This window comes from Peromyscus eremicus, chromosome 20 (assembly GCF_949786415.1).
Source record: "Peromyscus eremicus chromosome 20, PerEre_H2_v1, whole genome shotgun sequence".
Lineage (NCBI taxonomy): Eukaryota > Metazoa > Chordata > Mammalia > Rodentia > Cricetidae > Peromyscus > Peromyscus eremicus.
Window position 1 is genome coordinate 30,676,437 of NC_081436.1, and position 19,491 is coordinate 30,695,927.

General features: G+C 46.3%; 1 protein-coding gene across 1 annotated transcript; it reads left to right on the forward strand.

Moving 5' to 3' along the window:
• Positions 1 to 716: 716 nt before the first annotated feature.
• On the forward strand, positions 717 to 19,211 carry LOC131896961 (collagen alpha-1(XXII) chain-like). Its single transcript, XM_059247806.1, has 9 exons — positions 717 to 765; positions 2,076 to 2,147; positions 3,650 to 3,685; positions 6,714 to 6,758; positions 10,498 to 10,677; positions 12,615 to 12,681; positions 14,471 to 14,653; positions 16,219 to 16,296; positions 18,785 to 19,211. Exons 5-9 carry the CDS (start codon positions 10,594 to 10,596, stop codon positions 18,970 to 18,972), a joined length of 600 nt encoding a protein of 199 aa, XP_059103789.1. The 5' UTR covers positions 717 to 765; positions 2,076 to 2,147; positions 3,650 to 3,685; positions 6,714 to 6,758; positions 10,498 to 10,593; the 3' UTR covers positions 18,973 to 19,211.
• The last annotated feature ends 280 nt before the right edge of the window (positions 19,212 to 19,491 follow it).

Here is a 19,491-nt window from a genome sequence, read left to right on the forward strand (position 1 = left end):
CTACTCTCAGCATGGCTGGAATCACAAGTGAATGCCACTATGAGAAATCTTATTGAGAAGTATTTGCCAAGATTATAAATATGCTTAAAATGACTGTCAAGTTAGAGATTCGAATAGTAGATTCGAGACAGTCAGTCCTAGAACCTGGGATTCTTTCAGTCTCCAACTGCATGACAGAACAAACCAGTGTTTACCTTAGTCCCCTGATATCTTTGTGCTTTAATGTATTCATTGCACTTGTGATCATGCTCTGGGGGAGGCAGTTTGCAATGGGAAGAGCAGGCAGAGCTGCTTCCTCAGACACGCCTTATGATGTAAGCAACTATTCCTGAGTTGGGTTGTGTTACATGGCTATTGTTCATAGCCCAGTCTGTGAGTTGAAGGATGAATGGAAGAATGAATGAAGCTGGTCCTCCCCATTTACTGTGCAGTGCAGTGGGCACCATTCAGTGAGCTAGGCCTTTTCATGCCCACGGACTCATTTCACGCCATAATAATGTTATGAATTAAATATCATGGGTTCCTTTTACAAGTTGAAAAACATCCTCTGCAAAATGAAGTGGTTTTTTTCAGAGAGCCATGCCAGCCTGAGTGAGAACAGCCTGTGTAATTAAGTCATCCACCTGCAGCCACGTTTGCTCCAGTGCCCTGCTTGGTGATGCCCTGGCACAGAGTGCTGGCAGGAATAAACACTTCTGTTTCTCCCACCAGGGTAGCAGCGGATCCCCTGGAGCCCCAGGAGACCCTGGCCGTCCAGGAGCCCCAGTGAGTGCTCATCCCCAGCTTCTTGATGGTGTTGAGGCAAGAAAGGTCTAATGTCACAGGTTGTTTGTTCTCTGTCCCTGAAAACACTGGAGAGTGAATCCTTATTTAAATGGTACGAATAGTCCCGAAGCCAGAGAATCAGAGTATTTAGCTCTTGAAAAGTTTACCATACATTTAACTACCTCGCGCAATCTCTGTTGTCTAAATCATGGATACCTCCAAATATTCAATGTCAAAATTGTATAGTAAGGTTCACAGTGAGTGTCTAATGACTGAAACACAGGGCAGGGTCACACCAAGCAACCTTGATCGTGTCAGGTGACAAGGTGGTATGCAGCCTGGGAACAGAGAGGGGAATCATGGGTAGAGAGCAAGGAAGTTCAATGGTAGGTAGTGGAAAGAGTATGGCAGGTAGGCTCCTGGGCACTGACTAGATTCTGGTTTTGAGGTTCATGCCAGGTCAATGGGGAGACATAATAGGGCAGATGGTTCTTTATGGGTTCTAGGTTTCAGTACGTTCAAGTCTGGGTATAAATTTCCTTCTTGCCAAGCCTGCTCATATTTTTTATTTGCTTGTATTGAGATCTATTCGGGAGCCACTTGGAAGTATAAAAGGTCATTTAAAAATTGGCCAGGACAGTGTGTTAGACAATGCTTTCCATATAATTGCTAGGACTGTAGAAACCAGGGTGACCAGAAACCCACAAAATCCCAGGACGACTAGTCACAGCAGGTAGTCACAACAACAGTATCTGTCATTCTGACAATTCCAGTTGTCTTCACCAGGAGCTTCAATGTAGGATCTGTCAGTCCTACTGAGACACAGTAGATAGGGTAGGGGTGGATCCTGAGGAATGGACCCATGCAGGGGAAGAGCTAGCCCCAGAGGAGCTGACTCACTTGTGGGCACTTGGTGAAAGACAAAAGCATTGGACTGCAAAGGTTGCGACCATCATACCCTGAGCCTTGGGAGCATCACGGGAAGCCATGACCACTTCAGAGAGGCTGCACACATCTAGATCTAGGTGTTGCTTCTAAGACTTCATTCCATAAGATGACACCACTTGAATGGAGAGGCTAGCCTTTGTCTGTGGAGATTTCCCCTCATCTCATCTTCCTTCCCTGACCCTCTTTGATGATAACAAGTTTTACAGACTTCATATCTCTTGCTGACCCATCCTCTCTCCAATGCAGGGAAGGGGTGGGGGTGGGGTGTCAGGGTTCCACAGATTGGGAGTATCATCAAGTTTCTGTATCTGATGGACTCTTATTTGACCTTGAATAATTAATTCCCTGTCTTTCCTTCACAGGGACAGAAGGGAAACAAAGGAGAAAATGGCAGCCCAGGACTTCCAGGTTTTCTAGGTCCCCGTGGGCCTCCGGTAAGCAGAGAACCTAATGGGTCAAGGTGCCTGGATCTAGATGTGACCTGGAGTTTCACTACTGTCCCTGCCAACTCATGTCTTAAGGGCCATTATTTTTTCATGTCATGATGAGATGGTGCGGAGTCAGAGTGCTTCATGATTTAGGAGACGGTTGAGGGCTCATAATTGACATTTCCATGGGATCATCCACTGCTCTAATTATGAGACCTTAGGAAAGTGGTGTAAAATTTCATTATGTGGCTATCGCCTTAATCTAATGGTGTGACAGAATCACTCATTAAATGCTATAGTCCACATAAAGGATTGTGGCAATGTCCAGCCCATTGTAGTGATCAATAAGTGCAGGTGGTTGTGATGGTATTTGTTGGTGCTTGTGGTGGATAGTGCTGGCAATGATGGCCCTGGAACTTGAAGGATGCCTGTAATGATTGTGAAGATGAACAATTTTGTTTGGGTCACAGGGTCAGAACGTATAGTGTAGGTGATTGATTCAAGAGCACAGTATATACCTTTGTACCTATCTGGAGTTTTAGTCTGGGTCCCCTGACTTGACCTTGTAGTGCATATTGAAGCTGTTAAAGGGATAGTGAGCACTCATTCATAGCCACACTGAAATCATTGGAGTGTGCTGCAGGCTCTGGCCTGCACTGATGGATGGATAAAGGTTGTATGTGACACTTCACGATGGAAATGCTCCCATAGTCCTGCATATACCCTCCAGTTTGATTCTGCCCTTTCCATGTGACCACAGGGCCAGCTGGTTCCATCCTCTCCTCGTGGAAACCTGTCCACTGTTTTCCACTTCTGTTCCAAGATGTGCATGGATGGTTTCTCTAGGCACATGCATTAGCTCAATTGTTTCCTTTTCCAGTCCTGGTTTATAATTTGGCTTCCACTCAGCAGCCAATTATGTACTTTCTGCAAAAATGACTCCTTAATCATAAAAACAGATGAATTATCCAGCTTTGGTACATGCTAGTCACTGTACTTTACATATCTCAATGAAAATAAGTGTCACTGTAACCTATGACATAGATGACGTGACTCCTCTTACTTTAGAGATGGGTAAACTGAAGCATAGTGAACTTAAGGGATTAGCAAGGAGGTCATCTAAGGTCAGAAAACCAATCAATAGAAGAATCAATTTAAAGTCAGAACCCACCATCTTATTTAACACATTGTCCCCTATTGATAAGAGTGGCCTCCCTCACACTAGACAACTGGTAAAATTATCTTAAAGACATGCTTAGTACAGATACATCAACCCATTGACAAAGAGCCCAGAAGCAGAGTTTGTTCACAGGCTAGGGCAATTCTCTACCTTCTCCTGCATAAATTGACCAGAAGGCCGCATGTGGGATGGCCTTGTCAGGTAGACTATTTGGACCACTGATTGTTGTCTTTTCTGGAACGTGATGTATGAAATGTCTGTCATGAAGATTGACATGTGCTGGGCTGATGCTGTTGAGCCCCCCTGACCTCATGTTCTTTTTTCACAGGGAGAAGCAGGAGAGATAGGAGCTCCAGGCAAGGAGGCAAGTATTACCCACCCCTGCCCTTTCCACTTGGTGGCCCTTTCCTGTGGAAACCACAGATAGGTGATAAGGCTGAGAAGTAAGTCCTGAGCTTATCAAAACCCCTCTACCAGCATCAGTGTGCTTTTGGGACTGGGGGCTTACATTTTAACTTCACAAAATCTCAGGTTATACAGCCACCAGGGACACCAGGTAGAGGACTCTATCTCCTTAGCCACCCTCCTTCAGTATCATTGTCAACAAATCCTTCCATCTTCGTCTTTGTGATGCTTCTCAATTCTGTCCATGGAGCCTGTCCAGTCCTGAGTCCTTTTCTCCAAGGACCACTGCTGTCATCTCCCTAATGGTTTCCTTTGTCCAACCATGACCTTCTACAACAGCTGGAGATCTGTGGGACAATGATATTTCATGCCACTCTACAGCTCAAATGGCAGTTGTGATCTCCCCTTGCAGTGCAAATGGCCCCCGAGGTGTCCTGGTCCTTCTCATTTTTCTTCTTCCTATCAGCTCCATCCACTCTGGTCTGTTCCTGAAATACTAAATTACTTTATAGGGCCCCCTCTTTTTTTTCCCTAAATGCCTTCATTTCTACTATCCCTTTTCCTTCTCCTGTGGACTTCTGTGGATTTCTGTAGACTTCTGTGGACTTTGTGGACCACCAGAGGAAAGCACTTATTGACCTGCTCTACTGGTCACCTGCTCTGTTCTGTCCCAGAGAAGACACTAAGTGTTCCATGATGAAGGAGTAGATGGACAGAAGTAGAGAAAAGACTTTCAGGGAAATTGCTCATGTGTATATCAAAGCCTGCATTCTTGCCCTGAAAGAGAACACCCTTGTCACTGTGTGCCTTTGGACCACTGTTAGAAGTGATTGCCTTCTGTGAGGCTGGATCAAATATTCCAAATCTGAGTACCCTATGCTTTGGACCCAGGCATAGCTTGTCACTCACTAGACCTGCTCCTCACTTGTTGACCAGTACTTGCTCTTGCTTACTGGGTTGAGTTGGAGGTAATAATACCCCAGCTCCCATTTCTCAGGGTTGCCTCTACTCTGTGAGCTTTCAGTTGGGCTGCTGTGTATGTGAGTTCTCTCTACCTTTTCATTGCCCCCCAGAATAAAATTTGGGCTAACCAGGCCTAGCAAATTTTCCTTTAACCTGACCCGCATTCTCTTTCAAATGTGACTTCCTCCTTTTTGGTGGGCTATACACAAAGGGCCCTTTTTAAAATACAGATTTGACTTTTAATTATGTGTAACCTGTGTGTGTGTCTTTGGGTGGATATGTGCAAGTGAGTACCCTTGGAGGCCAGAAGAAGATATCAGATCCCCCAGAGCTGGAGTGACAAGTTACTGTGAGCCCTCTGAAAAGATGCTTGGAACTGAGATCAATTTTCTGCAAAAGCAATAAATGCCCTTAACTCCTAAGCCATCTCTCCAGATCATGTATGCATTCTGAATGTATACTGTGTCTATCATCTACGACAGGCTAGGCTGTACTGGTTGTAGCAGTGGCAAACCTTGGGGTTGGCATATTTTGAATACCTGCAAGTGCAGGGTGTGTAGCACAAATTCTAATTGGTTTTAATAATAAAAACCCAGATTCAGATATTGGGGTAAATGCTGAAAGATCAGTAAAGGAGCCAGCCACTAGAGAGACTTCTTACTTCTACCGAATCCTCAGGCTGAGGGGGGGGGGGGGCGAGATCCTCTCTCTATGAATCCCCAGACTGAATGGACTGAGATCCTGTCTCCACCTCCCTTATATTTCTGTCTCCACCTCCTTAGTACTGGGATTAAAGGTGAGAGCCACCCACCATATGGCTCTGTTTCTCTTTTAGACAGATTCAATCTCATGTAGCCCAGGGTGGCCTTGAACTCCTGATCTTCCTGCTTCCTCCTCCCAAGTGCTACTATTAAAGGTGTGTGCCACCACTGCCTGGCCTCTAGTGGCTAGCTCTGCCCTCTGTTCTTCAGTCAAGCTTTATTTGTTGGAGCACAAACACAATATCACCACAAGGGTAGGTTTTGGGATAGGAATATGGTGCCCTCGTTTAATAAATAAACATAGGCCCTGCTTGCCAAACTTTTGCTGCCTACGGATGAGCAAACAAGCATGTCTGTGTTCCCACATCTGGGAAGAAGAAAGCTAGGTGGCAGCTGGAAGGAAGGTGACTTCTGTCTGAGGGTAGATATTGGTCAGAGACCACACTGCCAAAGCTTCTCAGAGGGGATATCAAGAGTCTGGAGGAGAGGAAAATGAAGGAGGGATGGAAGGGAAGAAAGTAGGGAGGGAGGGAAGGAGAAAGAGAAAGAAGGAGGAATGGAGGGAAGGAAGTGATATTTCATGTGGAGAGGATGGCAGTATCATAGGTTGAAAGGAAATCAATGTCTCAGCAGTACGAAGTGTGGGGATATGTCTTTTATTCCTCATGTGACTCTCCCCATACCCTGAGAGGGCTGTGAGAACATAGCATTAGCTGATTTTTTTTTCATATGTTGGGTGAGAAGAGAGAGCTTTCTCTGGGTAGGAAGTCTGAGGCCAGGCCAGGTCATCTAGGATGAAGGGTCCAGGGACAGATGGTAGGCAGAGGCTGTGGAACTGCAGAGCAGCAGGCTCTCTGCTTTGGGAACCTAAGGTTACTATGTTTGGCTGTGGAGGGGTGAGCCAGAACATCAGAGGTGATGTTAGCTCATCCAAAAGGCCAGGTTGTGGAAGGCCCAGGGGTGTTCCAAGGCGAGTTGGGTTTTTCTCGAGAGAAGTAGAAGAAGACATCAAAGAAGCCACACCATTGGCTCATGTTGTCCCAGATCAAGAATGGACAGGGTCAGGAGTAGCGGAATGAAGAGGAAGAGGTTTGATTGCCTATCTAGACTGATCTGGTAGGAATTCGGGGGAGGGGAGGCGGGCTTTTTTTCTCTAATCTCCCTTTCCCCCAACAAGTGCTGTGTAGAAAAATCAAGAAAGGCAAAGATGGAGGCAGAGATGGTTGTGGTGAAGTGACTCCTGTCCTGTTATCCCCATTGCAGGGTGCTCCTGGGAAGCCTGGAGAGCCGGGATCCAAAGGAGAGAGGGTAAGTGGGGGATGTGCAGCCATCTGAGCATGCTCAAGGTGACCTTCCTCCAGTCGCAAGGCTGGAATTTATTCAGGACAGTTAATAAGCAGCCCAGCTGAACTGCCGTCCCCTGCAGTGACTTTCCATGAAACAGCTCAAGCCCTTCAAGCAATAGGGCTCTTTTCTCCCAATAGTACCATAGTCAGTTTTCTCTCTTGTTTCTTTTTGGTTGTTATTTTGAGGAATAAAATCATGACCGTAATTATCAATGCAAGGCAAGTGTTGGGAGACTCTGACAGATTCCATGCTCACCATGTGTGAAGGGCGCATGCAGGATGTGCCTGGCTCCCTAAGTGCCAATTTGCTGCGAGCCAGATTTGTCACTGGAGGTGACAAGGGAACAGATTTTCCCATAATGAGTCGCCTTGGCGCCACACTCTGAAAGCCTTTCTTTACATTTCATTTCTCCAAAAACCAACAGGGGAGAGTCATTTTTTTTTTTTTTCTTGTGGAAGTGCTAGGGTGGGGGCAGGGAGCGTTCTCATGCTGATGCTCACACTCACAGGCTCTTGCTCCATTCGGGGTCTGCATGGCTGGTTTGCCCACAGTCCTGTGTCTGGTCAGCTGTCAGGATGTTGTACTACATGGATGGTACCCGACTCTCTCCCCCTCCCCCGCCCGCCCCATGCTTGTTTTCCGTGGTCCTGCAAAGAATTTATCTCAGCTTTCTTCACAAGTTGGATGGGTAGTGAGCTGGCAGGCTTTCCTGCAATTTAGGAAGAGAAAAATGGAAGTGGTCTCTGGCATTCTTCCCTTCCCCTCCTGTTTCTCCTTCTGATGACTTTGTTGCCCCTGTCCTGTGGCTGTTTGATCTTGAATATTGGAACCTTGTACTTGCCTGCCACTGAAATGATTTCCTCCTGAGAGTGCCACTCCAGGGTCTTTTGCCAAGGAGTTTGGGCATGAGTCCTGGCTCAGAGCCAGGGCATTCAGCCCACAGACAGGAAGCTGTTCTTCATACACAATAAATAGCTAAGGAGCTTGTCTGTCCTCTGGTACGTGGTTCCATGGAAGCTTGCCACCAAGCCCTTAGATTCCTTATTCCTTCATCCTGGGAATGTTTAAAATAGGGAATCAGGGCTTGGAGAGATGGCTCAGTGGTTAAGAGCACTGACTGCTCTTCCAGAGGGCCTAAGTTCAATTCCCAGCAACCATGTGGCAGCTCACAATTGTCTGTAACTCCAGCTCCAGGGGACTCGGTACCCTGATAACCCTCACACAGACATGCATACAGACAAAACACCACAGCACATAAAATATAAATAAATAATAAATAATCGTTAAATACATAAATAAAATAGGGGATCATATCTTTTCATAGCAAAGTGATAGAGATAGGAGGGTTGTTAAATAGAAAGGCTGTGCCACATGTGTGATGGTACCTGGCATCCAGGTAACTCCGGAACAGGGTATTCTAGACCTCTGAATCCAAGATCATCCATTGGATTTCAAGACCCCCATGAAGTACATCAGACCTGGAAAACTGGAGCAACCCCCTTGGGTTTGCCTTAAATTATAATGCAAAAAAGTCATTGATACTTGGATTATTGTTGAAAAATTGAAAGCCATGCAGGGGCCTGGTTAAAAAACAGAAATTACAAGCATGAATGCACTAGAACTCAGGTATCCCTCCCACCTCGCCTCAAAGCTCCCCTTCCTGTAATGCTGTCTTTCATTCTGGGGTCTGTGTACACAGAGGAGGGTGTTCCAAACATGCATGTGCCTTCACCTTTGTCCTCCCTGATTCCAGCACATCATACCTTCTCCGTACCATGTTCCTGTCATTCCTTGTTTTAGCATGCACAATAATGGCATTTCAGAACCATGAGCATGCTCTAGTACATCTCAGAGGCTCCTGTCATGCCCGTGGGCAACACCACATGTGTGGTTCCATCTTGATCCTCCTTTCTTCTCCTTCCCCTCCCTTTTTGTGATGTATCACAGTAGTTGTGGCTCCATTGTCCTCTGATGGCCTTAATAAGACTACTGTGTGTTCAGACCTAACTAGCCACAGAAGCTTGCTGTCCAGACACACAGTAGTACATAAGAGCAATGACTGGGCCGTCTGCCCTGAGGTTGCTGTGCCCCAAATCACTGACCCAGAATTGTAGGATCTGATTCACTTGTCAGGAAAGGACCCAGGGAGTGCACCACAGAGTGAGCCTGTCAATCCTCCATGGACTTGCTGGAGCTGAGGGGAGGCTGGCAAAGAGAGGCTGCTGAGCTAATAGACTGTCTCTCCTATTGACAGAGGCCAAACCCACTCTAGGAGTGTAGTGACAGCTTGGCCTCAGTTTCCACAGCTTGGCAGCTTTCTCCAGGGATGCACATTTGTGGTTTGGCCTGGGACTAGAAAATTCTCTCTCTCTCTCTCTCTCTCTCTCTCTCTCTCTCTCTCTCTCTCTCTCTCTCTCTCTCTCTCTCTCTCTCTCTCTGCATGTACATGTGCTGTGGTAAAGTAGATTGAATGTAGGGCCTTGTGCATGCTAAGGAAGTACTTTATAACTGAGCTATATCCCTTGACATTGTAGTTTGTGACTTAATAGGTCTCACTTAAGGTGTCCAGGCTGGCTTTGAACACACTGCAGGCTGGCTGGTCTTAAACTGCAATCCTTCCACCTTGGCCTCCTAAGTAGTTATAATGACAGGTCTATGTCACTAAGTCCATGAAAATTCTTCCTTTTTAAAGATTGTATAAAATGACAGCTGTGTTTCTATCCTTTTCCTTGTTACATGTTATATATATATCTATATCTATATCTATATCTATATCTATATCTATATATATATATATATATGGTATATGGCATATGTGTGGTGTGTGGGTGAACGCATCTGTGAATGTGTACATGTGTATGTTCAGGCCAGGGGTTGGCATTGGCTGTCTCTCTCAATCACTCTCCATTGTTTGAGATTATAGGTTCTCTCATCGAATCCAGATATTACCAAATTGTTAGGCTGGCTTCCTAGTCAGCCCCAGGGTTCTGCCTGTCTGTGGCCCCAGATGTAAGCAGTCACACTTGGTTTTTGTGTGGGTACTTGAGATCCAAATTCAGATTCTCCCACTTGTGAGGCAGACTACGGAGTTGAGTTATCTCTGCAGTCCCCTCCCTGTCATCCTTAGAATTACCTACTTATGGAGCCTTTCTCAATATTTTATGCCCACAAAGAAAATTGGTGGATATTTTTATTCTTCTCCAACTTTTGCATACTGTGGACACTGTTCTACAGTTTGAACTTTTCATATAATAATGATACCTGGTGGCCGGTCCATATAGTCCCTGACGAGCAGCCCCAGTGCTGACAACTGCAGTGTGTTCTGTGGTATGAGAATGCCAGTATGCCTTGCTGCTCCTATGGTGTCATCCCTGTTAGTAGCTTATTTAGTGTGGGTTTGAAAATAAAAGTTCTCCTGAACTTGCACACATACTGTGTAAGGTAGGATTCTATTTTGGGGCTCCCTTGCCATGTTTTGTATAATCAGGACTATGGGTGGGATAATTCTGGGCCCTTCTTATTGGAGTTACCCATGACTCATTTCAGTACTGAGACCCCACCCCCACCCCCACCCCCGTGAGACCCATCTATCCCTGCCAGGGCCCCAGCAGGAAGATGATGGTGCCTTGGGCTGCAGCTTGCGTATCCAGGCCAGTTTCCAGCACATACCCATTTGCTGACATTCTTCTCTCCTATTTAGGGAGACCCTGGAACCAAAGGTGACAAAGGATTACCAGGCGGGAAGGGCCAGCCTGGAGACCCTGGAATCCCAGGCCACAAGGGTCATACTGGCCTGATGGGTCCCCAAGGACAACCAGGGGAAAGTGGCCCTCCTGGGCCTCCAGGGCCACCTGGCCAGCCAGGATTTCCAGGACTTCGGGTAAGGATGATGATAACATTTCAGGCACAGATTCCATGAGAATGGAGGGAAAGCAGAGTCTGTGACCTTCAGGGTCTATGGCATGCAGGTACCAGGCTTCTGGGGACTTGCTAGATGGCAGTGGGCAGGGTACTCCCCCTCTCTGAGGCTATCCTATTGAGAAAATACTCTTTAGACTTGTTAGGATGAAGTGATGTGATGTGTGTAACTCAAGAGGTGCTCAGAAAGAGATTCTCTTCTTTGTTGTGCCCTCCACCCCAGGGATGATGAATTGCAAGGCTTCATTTCATAGGCTGTAAATCCCTTTGGTCTTGGTACCCTGTGCAGAGGTAATTGAGAAGATGAGATCTCAGTGGTCCAACCTGCATTGTAGGGGGTTCACCATCCATTTGTGGCAGGCTTTGACTTTCTTCTCCATGCTGTCCTTGGCACTGAATGTCAGCAGAGAGCCTGGTTAGTGTCTTCTCACATAGGTCATTCCAGTGGCCAAACTCTTGTTTTAGCCTCTCTTGGATCACAAACACAGGTTAGCAGCTAGATAACAAGAGCTGAACTCTTGATGGGGTTTGTTGTCCAGTCCCCGTGACTGCCTCTTCTCCTCAGCACCAAACTTTGTCATCTGGAAAATTATATGTTCGCTAAGCACAGACGTGGTTGCTCCCTGTCCCTGCCAGCGCTGACACTCCATGGTTTCACATGGAATCTTGGTCCCCAGAGCCTGCCCTCCTGGATAAGTCCAGGGGAAATCAAAACGACTCAGTTGGCATCCAAAACCCCCATGAAGCCTTGCCAAGCTCTGTGTGTCCTGTGCTGTGTGGGAGCAATGGACCATCTGAGGCTTTTACAGCTGAGGTTTCTGGCCAGATAAGAGTAAGAGAGCAAGGGAATGGAATCTATTCCATGCAACTTGTTGGGCTGATAGAAGCACAGGGGGCCCCACTCTAGAGGGGAGTGCTACCCTACAGGAGTCACACAGGAAAGGGTGGATCCTGATAGGGCATAGAGAATCCTTTCCTAGACCCTTCTGAGAACTGTTGTCAGAATGTGAGCATTCAACCTTTCCTGTAGATAAATTCCTCAGTTTCCATGGATCACTCATTTGTATGTGGCCAGTATAGACTTGAACAGGACAGATCTGGCCCTGGGGAGTATAGGGACAAGATACCAATCAGGAGAGTAAAACATGAGCTTGTGTAGCAGGCTGCCTATAAGCTATGTTCTGGAGGTGGGCAAGCTTTTGAGGACATACTGTCTAGACCCAATGTGGGGCTGGTTTTATGAGCATAATGGTTTGTACTAGGAGGAAATAACTTGAAGAATAAATAAAGGTCTTGAGGGAAGGACATTATAGATCTGAGAGCCTAAGGTCTAAGCTGCTCTGCTGATGATATGGCATGGTCTGAATGGCAGACAGGAAAGGAATGGGCTGCATATGTGGAATGGGGTAGACAGAGGGTATGATTTGCCCATATCTGTGCTGCTCACCAGCTTCTTGATTTGGGGGGTGACACTGGGGTCTTTGATGAGAGTTACTGGGAAGACAAGTAACTCTGCTTCTCCCCTGTCTTAGTGTTTTATTGCTGTGAATAGACACCATGACCAGGGCAACTCTTATGAAGGAAAACATTTAATTGGGGGTGGCTTATAGTTCAGAGATTTAATCCATTAACATCATGGCAGGAAGCATGGCACAGGCAAATATGGCACTGGAGAGGTAGCTGTGAGTTGTACATCTGGATCATCAGGCAGCAGGTAGGGCAAGTGAGCCACTGGGCCTGGCTTGAGCTTCAGAGACCTCAAAGACTCTCCACCTCCCCCCAGTGACATATTTCCTCCAACAAGGCCACACTGACTCCAAGGCCACACCTACTAATAGTGCCACTTCCTATGGGCCTAATGGGGGCCATTTTTACTCAACTACCACACCTCCATCCTAGGGCGAGTCTCCATCCATTGACACCCTGCGGCGCCTCATTCAGGAAGAGCTTGGGAAGCAGCTAGAAGGTAAGTAGCTGGACTTCATTGCAGCTTCCAGGGTAAGATCCCCAGGGAACAACTGCTGCTTTCATCATTAAGTACCAGGACAGCACTCTGGGGGCAGGCTAATGTGGAGCCGCAGGCTTGAGAGGTTCCTTGAAGGCCCAGCCTTACTTAAACTGAGGCCTTACTCTCCAGAGCCTCCCTCAAATGGGCCTGTAGCTTCTGCCTTGTCAACTCTAGTGAAGGTGACTCCTAGTGAATGATGACAGCATGTATCACCATCTGCTGTGACTCTCCCTTGCCCCTTGGGAGTCTAGCTGGACATGAATGGGCTATGGATGAGGGAGGTGAGGGAAGGAGGCAGGAGATAGTCTGGAGAAAGTGTAAGCCCCACTGGGCAGGGCAGGTCTGAGGACTGACCGAGAGTTCCAACTTCTACCTCTTGAGTGTTAGAACTGTTAGTGATGGAATGGCTTCTGCTCTAGTGCAGTGCCAGCCCCTGGTTTTAAATGGATCTGGGACATCCGCTGGGACGAGTCCCCTTTTCCAAGCAGCCTTTGAGGAGGAAACATCAACTTCCACTAAAAAGAAGAAAATCAAGACCCTGAAAAGTTCAGCAAATGACCGAGGTCACTGAGGTGGACTCCGTAGAGCCCTGGAGCCTTGTGAAGGTGCAATGGCAGAGGGAGTCAATGAGGCTGTGAGAAGTCCCACCTCTTACCTATAACATGAATAAAAAAATCTGGAGCCAGATATTGGAGTGAACGCTGAAAGATCAGAGAAGCAGAACAAGCCACAGCCAACCTCACCTCGCCAACTCCTCAGCTGATCTTGTTTCCTCAGACTGAAAGCCTCTGAGTCCTCAGCTTGGATCTCAGCTGAAGTGTGGCTAAAAAGCTTCTAGTTCCTGGTCCTCATGCCTCATAGACCTTTCTGCTTCCTGACATCACTTCCCTGGGATTAAAGGCGTGTGTCCTTCCCCAGCGAAGACTTGAGATCTCAAGTGCTGGGATTAAAGGGTGTGCCATCACGCCTGGCTCTGTTCCAGTGTGGCTTTGAACTCACAGAGATCCAGAGGGATCTCTGCCTCTCCAGTGATAGGGTTAAAGGTGTGTGCCACCACGCCTGACCTCAATGTCTAATTTGGTGGCTGACTCTGATACCCAGATAAGTTTTATTGGGGTACACAAATAAAATATCACCACACTTACCAACCAAAATGCCAGTCCTTATCCTAGTCACTCCACACACTGGACTGGCATTTGGATCCAGTTCTCTCTGACTATAAAAACTTAGGTGGTTCTTGTCAACTGCTAGGTGAGCACTGGATCCCTTGTCCATCAGGAAAATGAGCCCACCTACTTGGAGCTCTAGATTTTAAATTAATTCTGTATTGCCTGTATCACAGATGAATAAGCATCATTATTAACAGCTCACTCACCTCTTCAGTTGTAGATGAGGGACCTAGATACCCAAAAGATAAAAGTCAATAAATAGCTTTGTGTAAGCCACTTAAACATTCCAGGCCTCAGTTTCTCTAACTGACAGGCTCCGTGACTGTTATTGCTGCTGCTTTCATTACAAACACCAATCATGCGGCTATCTCCAGAGCCAATGCTACTGTATTGTTAATATTGTTATTAATTATCACTATTACTGTGGATTCTGCAGTGGTCCCACAGAAGTGTGTGTACAGGAGCTGTCCCTTGTCCTGTTGGTTTTGTTGCTTATTTCTAGCTTGTAGTGAGTTGCCATGCTGTCCCTCATCTTCGATCCATTCTTCATAAACATCTCTGATTTTCCTATTCCATAGCCAAACTTGCCTACCTCGTGGCCCAGATGCCTCCCGCACACATGAAGTCCTCTCAAGGCAGACCTGGGCCCCCAGGACCCCCTGGAAAAGATGGGCTCCCGGGCAGGACAGGCCCCATAGGTGAGCCAGGCCGGCCTGGCCAAGGGGGTCTGGAAGGACCCTCTGGACCAATGGGCCCCAAAGGTGAGTGAACAGCATTTCAGAAACTGAGGGCTGAGTGGGGACTCGGTGTGGGGTGCATACCCGGCAGAGCCTGCATTATTCATCCTGTTTTCCTTCCCATCAGCTCAGCAACACTGAATTTTGGCATCGTGTAATTTTTTTTCATGCATTCTAGATTTTCATACTTGACAGTTTTGAGAAATTATGCCAGGAAGATTGAACCTGTTTTCTCTTACTTTCTCTCCTTCTCCCTTGCTCAAGTTACAGGGGTGGTGCAAATATTTTCTTCTTCCCCCACCCAGTTGGAACTGTGACTGAGTGATATGACATTTAATCTCCAGGCAATGGATATTAAATGTCAGCTTTAAAATCCAACCAAATGACTTTGAGCTACAGCTAAAATGGGCACTAACTGTCTGGCTGTCTGGCTAGCCTATCTGAACAATGGAGCTCTGGACAATCGGAGGCTCTCCCTCAAGTGGAAGAGCCCGTCCCAGGTTACCCAGTGGCAAGAAGGTCAGAACGCTTTCCTTGCAGGTGAGCAGATCTGAAGTGCAGGGAGGAAGGACTAGGCTCCAGACTTCCCAGCCTGGGGTCCACTCCCTTCTGGTGGATGAAGTTATGGGTTCATTTTGGTGACCTCAGGCTAGGGAAATGGATGAACCTACCATCTTCTCTTTTGATTGCTCATATCCTTATGATTATTTAGCCATCCATCCCCTGTGGTATTTCTTCCATTTAAAGGGTTTTTGTTAAATTTGTGTGCTCTTGACTATTGCACAAAATAACTGTCTATAGGAAGCATAATTTATAGACTACATTGGTTTGTGGCAGAATAGTGACCAATTTAAAACAGTGAAGACAAGGAGCTAGAGAGATGGTTCAGTGGTTAGGAGCTTTTGCTGCTCTTGGAGAGGACATGGGTTCAGTTCCCAATACCAACATGGCTGCTCACAGCTGAAGTTCTGGGGTATCCAGTGCTATCCTCTGCCCTTCTTGGGTACTAGGCATACATGTGGTACATGTTGAATTCATGTGTTTATCAACCCAGTTCCTTCTTCATGAAGGTTTGGATGAAAAACTTTGAGTACACTGGCAAGGACACCAATAATAAGGGCACACATGCAGACTGATGTGTGTGTGTGAGTGAAGACACCAATAACGAGCACACGTGCAGACTAGTGTGTGTGTGTGTGTGTGTGTGTGTGTGTGTGTGTGTGTGTGGACACCAATGATGAGGGCACACATAAAGACTGATTGATATGTGTGTGAGTGAGTTGTGTGTGTGTGAACTTAGTGTGTCTGAGGATGTGTTCAGGAGAAAGTATCTGCTTCCTTTAGTGTTTGCATGTACATATTTTTAGTCTGAAAAATATGCCTCGGTGTGTGTATGTGTGTGTATGTGTGTGTGTACGTGTGTACACATGAGAGATGGGGTATTTTACAGGAGTAGATGTGAACAGGCTGGTGTGAGTTGAACGCTTCTGTGATACTGGGTTGCATCTGTGCCCTGTGGGTTGGAACTTGCTGTCTCTACTCTCATCATGAGTCTGCACCACTCAAGGTGTATAAATTCTTCCCACCAGGTGAAAGAGGAGTCAAAGGTGACCCTGGCACACCTGGAGTTGGCCTCCGAGGAGAGATGGGTCCCCCTGGAATACCAGGTATGAAGGTTCAGTGTCTCAGGCTGGGTGAACATCAACCATAGAGGCAGGGGGCACACAGCGGTACCCCTGCTTATGGGAAGAGAAGGAGCTGGGCCACTCTAAGCAGAAACATGAGCTCTCATTGTTTAATGAAATATTTCTCAAGTCCTCAAGGTATACCTCCTAAGTCAAAAGTCTCAATCACTTATTTATTGTTTCAAAATAACCAGAAGAAAGGATATTGGTGTTTCCAACATAAAAATATGATAAATATTTGGGATGGTATAGAAGCTAATTGTGTGTGGATTTGTTTGGTTTGGATTTGTTCATTACATATTGTACCCATGTCCTGAAAAGAAATCACACTGGGGGCCTGAACATTTGGCTCCGAGATTAGGAGCACTGTCTGCTCTTGTGGAGGAACTGGGTTTGATTCCCAGCACTCACAGGGCAGCTCACAATATCTGTGACTCCAGTTCCAGGGGATTTACTGCTCTTTCCTGGTATCCCCCAGGATGGAAGCACATGGTACACATACATACATGCAAGAAAAACAGAATGTACATAAAATATAAATAAATATCCATCAAAAAGCAAATCATGCCCCAGAAACATACAGAAGTATTATGTTCCAATTAAAAATAATAAATGACCAAATATGAGAAATAGTCTGAGGGGAGAGAGGGATTGGCATACGCTAAATGAGCCTAGGCATGTTGGAGATACATCTCTCTTTAGGACTTTCCTTCTACGCCTCAACTCACCTGAAGTGGTAAGACTCCCCACTGGCAAGGTGACATTCGTCTTCTTAAACCCCACACCCATTCATGCCCCATTAGCCTTTCTCAGAATATGCCCAGGGAACCTTAACCAAAGGTTCAGCCAAAGGTGAGCCTCCTGAGGCTCAGGGGTTGTGCAGTCTTGGGACTTTTACTTCTGAAACCTGGAAATAACAAGGAAAACGGCAACTGGTCAACCACCATGCCTGATGTCTGTATTGGGAGAGCTCCTGAGGAGGCAGCAGCTGTCACCCTAGAAAGGAGGTGTGAGTGTAGAAGACCTTCAACTCTAGGTTGTCAAATTCTACCTCACAAGCAGTCATGTGCAAGCATGTGTATGTTTTTAAGTGTGTGTGTGTGTGTGTGTGTGTGTGTGTGTGTGTGTGTGTGTGTGTGTGTTTGGGAGGCAGTGCTAGAAATTGAACCTAGGCCTCATGCATGTTCTACCATCGAACCCTTCCCCCACCCCATCCCCGAGGATTCTACTTTTAAAATTTAACTCTTAACTTTTATGCTTACTCTGAATCATTTATGAACATTTGACCTATTTTTAATTTAACTTTAGTTTTATTCTTCTATGATTTTCCAAATTTGCTACAGTTGGACACGTGTTCTTATGTTGATTAGAGATGATGGTTTGACATAAATATTGTTTATATCTTGCTGAGTTTCAAATAGAATGTAATAGGAATACTATTCTGAAATAGGAGAACTTGTAGGAAAGGGAACAGAAGGGGCTGTGTGTAGAGTATCTGGTAGGTTACACCAGTGTGAGGTTGAATCAGGGACCATCCTCAGGGCATCCCAATGGAAGGCATGATTAGCACTGCTGAAACAAGGACTTCTCACAGGCAGAGCTGTGCATTAAATAACTCTTGCCAGACCATCAGTAGAGTTCCTGAATTCTAAAGACACTCACAATGGAAAGGTTCACATCTTGTTTACTTTATTAAAAAAATACTTTGACAGAGTGCTAAGAAGTGAAGGAAAATGTGACATCCCCAAGTTGGCTGCCACATCTAGCACCAAGCTTCCCAGTTGTTGAGGCAAAAGAGGGAGCTAGATTAATTACCTAGGATACCATAGCACTCGGTAAGTGTAGGCATAGAAGTTTATTTATAAGTAATAGTCTCTCAGTCTAAAGGGAGTTTTTGGACTCTACAATGGCCAGTTATGTATATCCTGGATGCTATATTTTTCACTTGGTATAGTAAAATAATGTAGTTCAAGTATCTGGTTCAAATTTAGCATGCAGATAAGACTGAGAAAAGATAACAGATCTCAGACACTTTGAATGTTGAATTATACAGGGTCATCAGGTGTCCCTATAAGGACAGGTACACTGGGCTGAAGCTCACTATTTTGGCATCCCACTCAGAATTCAGATGTGTTATGTAAGAGAAGAGGGCCCTGCTTTCTCATTTGACTGGAATGGAAAGCTTACACCCCAATGGACCATACTTTCCCTTGTCTATTTCTCCTCCATGGTACCTGGATTCCTTCCCCAGCTCAGACAGTGAAGATGCATTTCTGCTGTTCTACCTGATGCTCACATGGGCCATTCTCTCTCTCAGTCTACAGCATCAGGCAGAGGATAATCTCTCTGAATACATGTTGAATCCTATTTCATATCATGTAGTCACAAAGATTACAGGGATCTTTCGCTCCTGGATATAAACCTTCTTCTGAATCTGAATGCCTTCTGTTTCTTTTGCTTCTTGGTCTAGGTCAACCTGGGGAACCCGGCTATGCTAAAGATGGACTCCCAGGAAGCCCTGGCCCTCAAGGAGAGACAGGACCAGCTGGACATCCTGGTCCCCCAGGCCCTCCCGGCCCTCCTGGCCAGTGTGACCCCTCCCAGTGTGCTTACTTCGCCAGCCTTGCTGCCCGGCCAAGTAATGTGAAGGGCCCATAGAAGATTCTAGAACATCAAAACACTACTATGGATTTCTGAAACTTGAACTCGGAGCTCAGTGGGAAGCCAGAAGCCTTGAAACATTTCAGATCCTTTTTTTTCTCTCCTCCCCTTTTCTCCCACCTTTTCATCCTGTTTCCCTCCCTCATACTCTTGCCTGCCTACCCTCAGTTCTCTCTTCCCTTCCTCAGAGACCTCACAGTTATTAAAACCAACAGATGCTGTCAGTCAGATTATTATTAATATTGTTATTATTTGTTATTTCAAATGCTAATGGTTCTGGGGGAGCATCCTCGTGGACAGGAAGTGGTTTCCTGGCTCAGCTCCCCTGTCAGCAGTAGCAGAAGTGTGGCAGCCAATTCTGAGGAACCCTCGGTGCTATGCAGCCCTGCCCACACACTTGCTGAATTTACCTCTTTCCTGGAAAGGAAACTTTAAGGGATTGGAGCCCATGAGCTTCTTTTCTCAGTGTGCCTAGAGATGGCCCAGGGAAAAGTAAGTTTGGAATCCCCACCTCCC

Coding starts and splice junctions, on each gene's coding strand:
- LOC131896961 (XM_059247806.1), top strand. CDS start 10,594: ATGGGTCCCCAAGGACAACCAGGGGAAAGTGGCCCTCCTGGGCCTCCA. Junction 10,678..12,614: donor CAGGATTTCCAGGACTTCGG/GTAAGGATGATG, acceptor CCTCCATCCTAG/GGCGAGTCTCCATCCATTGA. Junction 12,682..14,470: donor GCTTGGGAAGCAGCTAGAAG/GTAAGTAGCTGG, acceptor CCTATTCCATAG/CCAAACTTGCCTACCTCGTG.